Consider the following 11366-nt stretch of genomic DNA (forward strand, 5'->3'; position numbering starts at 1 on the left):
CCTTCTGTCCAGTTGTGACAGTTCTGTCCAGTAGTATCAGTTAACAGATGTAGTAACAGTAGTAACAGTTCTGTTCAGTCATAACAGTTATGTCCAGTCGTAACAGTTCTGTCCAGTCATAACAGTTCTGCCCAGTCATAACAGTTCTGTCCAGAAGTAAGAGTTCTGTCCAGTAGTAAGAGTTCTGTCCAGTCGTAATCGTTATGTCCAGTCGTAACCGTTCTGTGAAGTCGTAACCGTTATGTCCAGTAAATACTCTGGTTTTAAACACTGAGGATCCAGGGGTGCAAGTGTCTTTCAATCTGTAGAGATATGAATCTGAGTTTTTTTTATCTATGCAAGCCTATATTACGTCTATCAACTATTTGAACTCTCTTTGTAACATGTAAAAAAAAAAGACAATAACAAAATGAATGGATGGATTTCTGGAGTTGCTTAACAAGGCTTGGTGTGAACTAGCATGTATTGGAGTCACAGTGAAATCAAAACTAGATTCGTCTGCACCTATTCTCACTTCCTCACCTCGTCCGCAGTTTCACATAACCTCACCTAGTGTGATTTAAACAGAGAGCTCATGTATAGGGATGTGTACCAATACCCAGAACGCACGCAGATGGTTAGTCAAATTCACCAGAAGGCCGAGAGGGAAGAGGGTTCACCGTCTCTAGACCAAAGAGAAATAGGCTGAGTCATGACAAAACAGATAACATGCCTTTTGACAGCTTGGCCGGAACTGGGAAGTAACTGAAGCAAGAAACAAGAAAGAACGGGCTACAGAAAGATGAGGTTGGGTTGGGGTAAAGTACAGTAGGAGAAAACGAAACTTCATAAATAAATGAAAAGAAACACACATTTCAAGCCAAATAAATATCTGGTAAATGCACAGAATGTATGATTAGTAGCTGATATAGGCAGTAGGCTACAATTCAGCAGGCCTCAAATAAATTATTTCACAATTAATAAAAACCACTAGATGGCGTCAGACAGCACTTACTGTAGAGCACAGAGGACCCTTTAATATAAATATAAATTGAATATCAAAACTGCTCGATACATTCACTTTATCAAAGCTGTTCAGTTAGTCCACCAACATGACCTTTAATATTACATTTTTTGTTATTAGACACAACAGCTTTCCAACTTCATCGCATTCAACATCACTCAAACCGCTATGACTAAAGACCACCATAATTTATGAACCAATATGAACTAATATTTCCTGATGAGCACAGCGTGTTCCGTCAGGCCTCGAGCAGCAGCGGGCCACAGATTGCTGCCTGCTCGTTGGCAAGGTGCTGTGCGTGTGAGAGGTGCGGTGTGGAGGCGACCGGGTGTTGGGTGAGCAAGACGATGCGTTCGATGCATAGCATGCAGATCACCACCACACACACACACACACACACACACACACACACACACACACACACACACACACACACACACACACACACACACACACACACACACACACACACACACACACACACACTACTAACTCAGGGTTCGGCAGAATATATCATGAAATGCCCCTTTTTGATCAAAAAAATATAGCAAACCAATATCGATTATAATCGTACAGTGTCTTCTGTCCATTTGGCCACCCAGAACGATCGATGATTACAATTTAATGTAAAATCCATTAAGTGCGACAATAAAACTGTTTGGTCACACAGTTCAGTAGTGAATACACGGCATCGAGCGATCCATTGGTAGTTGGGACATCCCAACTGTTCCGAGCAACATCTTTTAGTATTTAATTTCTTCGACGTGGACCTTTGGTGACCCGGATGTTTTGGGGATGGTGGGCAAGGGGTGAGTGACCAGCTCAATCATAACATAACATATTTTAATAACAAATATCGGATTTCTCATATTTTAGTTGCAAGGCTCAGTAGTTCAAGAGAATATCTGTAGATATATATATATATAGATAACGATATATCCTCATTATCTTCGTTTTTGAAATTTTCCCCCGTCACCATGGAATAACCGCTTGGTGAAAGAAAACTGTAGAAAACTGAAAACTGAACTGAAATTCAAAGCTGTACCAAGCAGATGCTCAGATCTGTCTCCCCCTCTCCGGCAAGGTGTTTTCTCGTTTTCCCCATACACCTGTTGGACTTGCACACACCTGTCATCCATCTCCAGTCATCATCTCTGCTACTTAAGCCCCGGTTCTTCAGCCGTTCATCGCCAGATCGACGTTGTTGCAACTACAGTGGTAGATACCAGTCTCTGCTCAGTTTATTGTTGGATTACCAAATGCCATCCGCCACGTGTGCTCATCTGCCTGCCTGGAATCCATCCTTGCCTGTCCATCTCCTGTTGTTTCCTACTGCTCTCGTCCTCACTACAATAAACCTCCGGTTTAATTCAACATCCGTTGTCTGCGCTTGGATTCCTCTCGTTCGATCATAACAGTACTGTTACCCGTATCTGCTCCTTAATGACCTGTCTTGTACTGTCTAACCCATATCTTCTCCTTAATGACCAGTCGTTGTGCTGTCTAACCCATATCTGCTCCTTAATGACCTGTCTATGTAATGTCTAACCCGTATCTGCTCCTTAATGACCCGTCTCTGTACTGCCTAACTAACCCCTACCTGCTCCTTAATGACCTGTCTATGCACTTTCCAAAAGCTAGCTTCTCCTACAACAAATATATCTGGATTCACTGTTGCTTTGGATTCAAATTATCTCTCAAAGTAATTAATTTCATAGGTCAACTTAAAGCAGCGTGTTGGGTTTGGGGAAAGGAATCCTCGTTAGCTGAAGAGCGCTAATTAGAATGGTTGGCTGAGTGTGAGTATGGTGGGGTCATGTGACGAGGATTTCCTTCAGGCCTCAACAACAAACAATCCCACTAATTATAGCCACGCACACACAAACAATTCACAGGGACAATTTACGCACACACAATTTACACAATTTACAGTTTTTCTTGATTTGTATTCACACAAACAATGGAACTATGCACACAATTCTGAAAACTTGAAGCTCATGTAGTAGTGTTTTTCATTTTACTTATCAGTGCAATTACTGTACTGTACTGTAATTTACCAAAATAGGTAACATTGGTGTATTGTCAGAACAATGTTGCACCATCAACTATAGGTGTACAGTATGAATCTGGGAAGCTGGGATTGTGAGTTTAGCCCATTGGAGCTCAATGTATAGACAAATATGCATTGTATCCTATTCTGATACGATTGTGTCAATGCAATATTTATATGATATATTCACAATATAACAGTATTTATACTACATGTAACACCTAATTGCAACTTCCAAAAAGAAAGCTATTTCTAAACAATTTTATACATTGGAATATGTAACATGGCCTCATAAAGGCCATAGGTGACCTTGGGTGTCTTGAAAGGCGCCTCTAAATTAAATGTATTATTATTATTATTATAAAGCCAAAACATATGTAAATTGTATTTTGATGGAAGTGTTCTGAATTGATCCCACCAGTGTTTAATTGATGCTCTTTAAGAGATATTCATTTGATAGCTGTGTTTACTGTTTGGTGTAAAAAATCAGGTTTGAGAAGAATTTGTGTAGTTTTGACAAAATGATTAACTCTTCTCAGGTTTGTGTTAAGAGTTTGGAGAAATTTAGCTATAGTTTATGAAAACGTGTTTAAACAATTGAGAAAAACTGTAAACACACTCAGGGACAATTCACATTGACACACAAACAATTCACAGTGCACACGCATCCACGCACGTGCGCGCACACACAAACAATTCACAGGGACAATTCAGATTCACCCACACACAGAGACAATTTAAACACTCAGGGTCAATTCACATTCACATATACACACAGAATTCACAGGGACAATTTACACCCGCACACGCACACACACACACACACACACACACACACACACACACACACACACACACACACACACACACACACACACACACAGACACCTACACTGAAGCTTTTCAGCCTGAAACCATCATATATTGGTTGTGTGTTCTGATTGGCAAACACCCCTTCTTGCCCTCCTTATGGTGCGTTTTAGTATTCTCTGCGAACCGACTCGGAACTCGGATGTGACGTCACGCCCATACTTCAAGCGTTTTATTATGTTTTGCGCATCGGTCGTTGGAGAAAAACATGGACGTTGTCGCGGTAGCATTGGCAGAGTATCAGGCGCTCCAAATTAGTATAGGCCATAGGCAGAGATACGGACGCAGTAAGGTATTGCAGTAATTATACGAGTGATTGAAATTGCCATTTAAACCATCGGTCCAAACACAATGAAAACAGTTCACTCAAGTCACACTGGGCGCAGCCATCTTGAATTCTGTCTCGGAATCCTTGCTCGGTCTCCTCTGAGTTCAACCGAGCAAGCAAGTTCGCTGTCCGAGGAAAGGGGGCGTGTTCATGCGTGTCGCTACTAGGCAATGTCCTCAGACCTCTGAGACGGATGGATAATAAAAGGCACCATAAGCACACAAGGAACAGAAAGCTGCTCCACTTTCTAGCAGACAGGAGAGATGTTTCTAGTTTCACCGACCTTGGACTTTGCAACCTAACATGCATGGTCACACACACACACACACACACACACACACACACACACACACACACACACACACACACACACACACACACACACACACACACACACACACACACACACACACACGCGCGCGCACACACACACACAAACACGCGCACACACATATGCAAAATAACGCACATGCACGACAGGGTCGCTATGACTGCTGGGACACTGATCAGGTGTATCATTTGTTTGAGATCAAAAGCATCACATTGAACGTTTTTTTATGTCTGATATGTATTGACTGAGCCAACGAAGAGTATTCTGTACAACTGTAACGGCCCACACCAATCACTTTATAATAACAACTTTTACATACATTGAAGGAAGAATCACTAACAAGACTCAAGACTTGGGCTAGATATCTTATAAAAATGTACTGCACACATTTACTGAACAAAGTTCCTTTACTTTAGATGTAATTATCATAAAAGTATTTTATGTTTTGTGTAAAACTTCCAAATATCTGTTTTCAATATACAAGTTGTCTTTTCATGCTGAAAAAATCAATATGGGATGGGGTGCTGGATATGTCCACATGTCTCTCTGCCTGTCAGCTGCATCAATATTCAGGATCCAGGATGTCCGTTTTAAAGAGTTGGTGGATCAATAGCGATCCTCCCCTTGAAAGGACACAAGAACCTTTCACCTGTCAATAAATAAGCTGTCATCTCATGGGGGCTTTTTCCTTAGCCTGGCTTCAAAGGGTATCGATTATCAACGTTTCGAATCACTGAAGCCACTTCCAAATTTTTTATCTTCAAAGCAGTGCAAATGTAGTTCATACTCGGACATACCATGTTACCATGTTTCCCCGTTGTCCTGGCCCAACCAGGCTCATTCAATCTGGCTGCCTAATCATCCTCCTGTATCATTGGCTGACTCATTAATTCCCTCACTCTCCACCTCAAGCTGGTGTGTGGTCAGCGTTCTGGCACAAATTGCCAGAACGCATCACCCAAGTGGGTGCTACACACTGGTGGTGGTTAGTGAGGTCCCCCCTTCACTGTAAAGCGTCTTTAAATGTCTAGAAAAGCGCTATAAAATTCAATCCCTTACTGTACGACATTTATGCTTATTGAAGTGTCTAGCTGGCAGCCAGTCTGTCTGGCCAGCTGCCCTGTAGCGAAACCACCTTCTCAGTATGAAGCATAAAAACACAACAGTTGTCGTCTTCACAGTTTTACATGTAGAAATGTGAATAATACCACCTTTCCTTTAAGGATGAAATCATGCTGCCAAGAACAATGGTTATTTGGGTTCCTATCCATGCATACCCTCTGAGTCCACACACTGGGATTCAAACCATTCTTTTTTGGTTGCTGTCTATCGGTTACCGACGGGATCCGCTACTAGAGCAGACCATGACATCAGTTTGGTCAGACATTGTTTTTCAGTCAAACTGAAGGTTTTTTTGGACTGTTGATTTTTCAGCTTAGCCAATGGTGATCCAAGCCCAGCTCAACTCACTGCCACCTCACCCTAACCCTAACCCTCCCGGCCGCGACTCCTTACAGGTAGACAACATTGGAGGACTGCACTGTTCTGAAACCTCCTAGCCCTTGAGAAAAGGTATTATTCATGTGAATAATACACAGAATATTTTAATTATCTTTTATTTCAACATTATTCGATAAAACAAATACATATTCCACTTGTATTCCACATCCGACGGAGGGGGCAAATGTTCCTTCAGCGTCAACCACTAGCGACCACCAAACGCGCGGCCCCGTCCCCCGTTCCACCTCCGCCTCCTCCCCCCCTCAGATGGCGGTCTGCAGCTCCCCGTTGAGCAGTGCTGCATTGTGGGTGTCCAGGTTTGCGTTGTTGACCAGGATGTCGTGCACCATCCTGCTGCGGTCCGCGCGGCTGTCGCTGCGATCCATCTCGTCCAAGCCGCCCACCTTCCTCAGACACAGGACCTTCTGAAAGCTCTTCTTGAAGTTGTCCGACAGGAAGGCGTAGAGTATGGGGTTGGCGCAGCTGTTGGCGTAGCCCAGCACCACCACAAAGTCGAAGGTGCTCTTCAGCGCCGAGGTGGGCTTGATCACGCTGGTGGCCGAGGTCACGTTGAAGACGTAGAAGGGAAGCCAGCAGAGGATGAAGACGGCCACCACGATGGACACCATGCGCGTCACTTTTCTCTCGGAGCGCCGCCGCTTGCTGGAGCTGACCCGCATGCCCGAGGACTTCACCTGACGGAGGAGACACGAGGATCAGCGACAGAGCTCGGAGAACGGCCGACCAACGCCATCGAGGCTGATCCCGGGCGTGATCACTTCAGGCTGGGATTTCATTACGTTTCAAGGTCTAAAAAGCTTTCATGCAGAAACAGGGGAATAAACCGTAACACAGTGTCCCGAAGCGGTTCTCACCTTGACGATGATGAGCACGTAACACATGGAAATGACGATCAGAGGCAGGAAGAAACCGATGAAGAAGGTGTAGAACATGAAGGCCTTGTAATACACCTCCTGGGGCTCGGGCCACACGATCCCACACACGGGGACCTTGTCCAGGCCGCTGAAGATCATGGTGGGCAGGTTGACAAGCAGTGACACCCCCCACACGGTGAGGTTGATGAGCTTGGCGATGCGGGGTTTCCGCCATTTGGTAGACTTGATGGGGTGCACCACAGCGAGGTACCGGTCGATGCTCATTACCGTGAGGCAGAAGATGCTGGTGAACTGATTTAGGGCATCTGTAAGAGAAAGAGAGAGAGAGAGAGACAGATACACAGAAAGAGAGAATGTGTGAGTGCGGGGGATTGGACGGGAGTCAACAATCAAAACCAAAAATAGAGAAGGCACAGTAATGTATCTGTTCTGATTCTGAATTAATAAATGTAGACAGACACACACACTCAAAACATTTGATTCCCTGACTGTCCGACTTTTAACACGGAACACATGTCAGTGCTTTCCAAAAAATCACAAAATGTCCAAGGTTATTTATCATTTTAATTTTTTTCGCTAGTACACACTCAGAGATACTCAGCCAACAACGCCGTGAATCACACGGGAGACGTGACACAAGACAAAGACCTAGCAGAACCATTGTTTCCCGCTCCTGACTCACCGACGGTCATGATGGCCCTGCACAGCGCCTCTCCGAAGGGCCAGTGCACCAGGGCCAGCTGCAGGGAGATGAAGGGCAGGCTCATCATGCACAGCACGTCGGCCACTGCCAGGTTCAGGATGTAGATGTTGGTCACCGTCTTCATCTTGGCGTAGCGCAGGATCACGTAGATGACCAGCGTGTTGCCGCACAGGCCCACCGCGCACACCACAAAGTAGATGAAGGTGATAACCACCGAGCTGGTCTTGTCCTGGTGGCTGTCCCGGCGGTCCGAGGTGTTCAGGAGGTCCAGGTCCGAGTCGTTCCACAGGAGGGGCTCCGGGAGGGAGAAGTTCAGGGGGTTGGGGGGCAGTGGCCACTGATCCATGGCGACGGTGGGTTCAGCTGATGTTTGGTTGCGATGGAGAAAGTAGTACCGACTGAACGGTATATGGAAGGGGCTGGAGAAGGAGTATGTTTCGCTAGAAAAGGGGCTTTGTGAGTGTTTTAAAGCTTGGGAGTGATCATTTGATGTTGCGTCGTGCACTAATAATGATGTTCCTCAAATTGTTGCAGACACATGGGTTGTCGATATGATGATTGGGGAGGGGTCACCGCTGGGGATTGTGGGTAGCTGGAGAGGTCCAGTCTAGCGTTCTCCAGGTGCTTGGGTATGGGGGGACCTGGGGGCCCCAGGGGGAACGGCGGACCAGGCAGAGCAGGGTCTTCTTGAAGGGTGAGAGTGAGTCAGTCCCCAATGTGTCACATCCTACCTCGGGTTATAGAAACATAGACAGAGAAGGACAAAGCTGGAGAGACAGAAAATAGAAGATAGAGGGAAAAACAGGAGAAATACGAGTTAAAATCAAAACATATTGTGGCAGACGCCAGGGAGGAGTGAGGGGAGGGGTAGGTCTGGCAACCTGCTGGCTCCACCCCCAAGCCATATATGGACTTCCTCCCGTTAACGAGGCAAGCCTGAGGATCGTTAACCAGGGGTGCTTGGGCTTAAGAGGGCTAGCAAACAGACATGTGGGGGGGGGGGGGGAGTTGGAAGAGGAGCTAGAGCTGGAGCTAGGGCTAGCACTAGCACTAGCACAGGACAGGACAGGACAGGACAGGACAGGCAGGATCTGTGTGATCGCCTGGAAGCACGGAACGGCCTAAGGGAAAGAGATAGGTGGAAAGTGTTGGACTGGATCATAAAAGAGGTGGATGACCCTTTTCCCACCCGGGTTTTGGTTTACTAGGTAAATAAACCATTCTGCACTGGAACTGCTCTCTGTGTTGTGTCATTCAACTTGGTAGCGTGGAACCCCACCCCCCCCCCCCCCCCCACACACACACACACACACAGTATGACCACTCTCACACAAATGTGTTTATTATTTGTATTTAAAATGGATATTCGGCACTTCATTCGAATACCATAGCAACAAGTGGGAGACTGCACATACAGTATTGCACATGACTGCAATGTACGTCACCTATAATTTGCTCCTTATTTTCCTCCTATTCTGTTTCTATAGTCCTGTGCTACTCCTTTGTTCTCCTTCTCTTATCCCTCTATTTTGTCTCTATTTTACTTGCTCTTCTCGCCTCCTCGTTCTTTCAGCGACTTGTATCGTGACTGTCCAGCGGGCTTGGGATCCACAGTTGTGTGTGTGTTTGTGTGTGGGTGTGAATGACTCTGTCATAAGTGTTTGTGTATGTTTGTGTGACTATTAATGACAATGCAATCTGTGTGTGTGTGTGTGTGTATGTGCGTGTGTGCATATGTGTGAGTGAGACTACGTGTACGGTTGTGTGTGCGCAGGTGTGCCTGCGTTTCAACCTGAATGTGTGTGTGTGTGTGGACAAGGGCTCGCTGTTGGACAGGGGTTCTCTGCAGTGGCAGACACATGTTTATTCAATTGATCCATGGAGCAAACAGCGATGAACCTGTGAATGACGCAGTGACCTCCCCTCCGTGACAGCTGGTCGGACAGGCCCGCACGCGTTATCGGGCGGCGCTTATTATTTAAGTGGCACCGTCGCGGGGGTCACGACTGAAATGAACAGCGCAGAGCCTGGAGATGTGTGTGAGTTTGTGTGCGTGGAGAGAGAGAGAGAGAGAGAGAGAGAGAGAGAGAGAGAGAGAGAGAGAGAGAGAGAGAGAGAGAGAGAGAGAGAGAGAGAGAGAGAGAGAGAGAGAGAGAGAGAGAGAGAGAGAGAGAGAGAGAGAGAGAGAGAGAGAGAGAGAGAGACAAATAGAAAGAGAGACGTATTCTTTGGAAGTCAGCGTGCATGTGGTCGGTGTTTCTGCCCTAAGGGATGCAATCATTCCAAGCTCCCTGGTTTGATTTGCGTATTTGCCCTGTGTTTTCTAATTGGAAACTTGCAAAAACATGATTCCATAAAAGACCGGCAGGGGAGGACTAATTAAACAGTTTCAAATGAATTATTCTCTAATGAGCTGTGTTTCAGCTGAACTCATCAATTAAAGATTTCGTGACTGGAATTCTAGAACGCGTTTTTTCGTGCGCCTTTCCATAAAACGCGCGCGCTCTTAAAGGCGTTCTGTTTGCACCTGCGGGGATTACTATCCAACCTAGGCGTCCCGCTCGGGTTTAAAAACATAAAGTGACAGCATTTGCTCAACAGCATACGTGTAACATCAAAGGCAATGAGATTGCACGTTGCTCTAGTAACAAATGGGAATATGAGGCTATATGCAGCCATGGAATGAACGCTGCGACATGGAGGGCGCAATAGGCTGTAATGAGGTTAGATCGAGCCCCTCAGAGTCCCTATACCGCTCACATTGCACACTCCCCTATACCGCTCACACTTTTCACATTTTTTTATTACAATAATGATTTATTATCAATACATATGATGCGTAAACGAAGGGGACCCACCTGCGTAATTGCGAATAAGCATCTACCCAAACGGTTTAACATAAACAATCTAATCAAATCAATTAAAAATAAAAATAAAGTCCATCCGACCACTTACTTACCTTTTAATCCAAAGCACCGTCGTCATTTGAAGTGCATCCTTCCTTTTTCGTAGTTATTTAACGTACTCGCAATCTCCACGCAGCCTCGTGTCCGCATTACCGAATCGAATGCGCTCCGCGCTTCCACCGTGTCCGCGTGCACCTGCCTTTTCCCGCTTACCCGCGGCGCTCGAGATGGGATGTAAAAGCACCGCCGCCGAAATCCAATTGCGAGGCAATCACCGCCGACATGTACTGGGGAACTTTCTTATGAAATAAAACAACAATAAAACCACTCTTGTGCCGACGACCACTTGAGTGCAACCCCCAAAAAATTATCTTCACCGAATAACGGTGTAGGCGTCAGAGCGCGCGTTGGAAAAGAGAAACAGATAAACAGAGAGGGAGAGAAGGAGAGTTACATAGATAGAGACATGAAAGAGAGATCGATGGAGAGAGAAGAGAAAGATAATATATCAGTGGGAGTGAGAGAGAGGGAGAGCGAGGAAGGGAGTGTTACATGGGGGGGGGGGGGGGGGGGGATAAAGAGAGATAAAGAGAGTGAGGATAGTGAGGGAGAGAGAGGAAAGTAAATCAGAGAGAGAGAGTTACATGGAGTTTGAGAGTGAAAGTACTGCAGAGGTGGTTGTATCCTGTACCCTAACCCTTTACCCTAACTCGGTATCCTATACCCTAACTCTGTTCTAACCTAACCCTGTCCTTTACCTTAACCTGTACCCTAACTCT

General features: G+C 45.7%; 1 protein-coding gene across 1 annotated transcript; it reads right to left on the minus strand.

The window, feature by feature from the left end:
• Positions 1-4747: 4747 nt before the first annotated feature.
• Positions 4748-11080, minus strand: sstr2a (somatostatin receptor 2a). Its single transcript, XM_056577473.1, has 4 exons — positions 10641-11080; positions 7661-8448; positions 6958-7283; positions 4748-6777 (listed from the first exon to the last, which is right to left on the minus strand). Exons 2-4 carry the CDS (start codon positions 8025-8027, stop codon positions 6346-6348), a joined length of 1125 nt encoding a protein of 374 aa, XP_056433448.1. The 5' UTR covers positions 8028-8448; positions 10641-11080; the 3' UTR covers positions 4748-6345.
• Between the last annotated feature and the right edge of the window lie 286 nt (positions 11081-11366).

This window comes from Gadus chalcogrammus, chromosome 18 (assembly GCF_026213295.1).
Source record: "Gadus chalcogrammus isolate NIFS_2021 chromosome 18, NIFS_Gcha_1.0, whole genome shotgun sequence".
NCBI lineage: Eukaryota > Metazoa > Chordata > Actinopteri > Gadiformes > Gadidae > Gadus > Gadus chalcogrammus.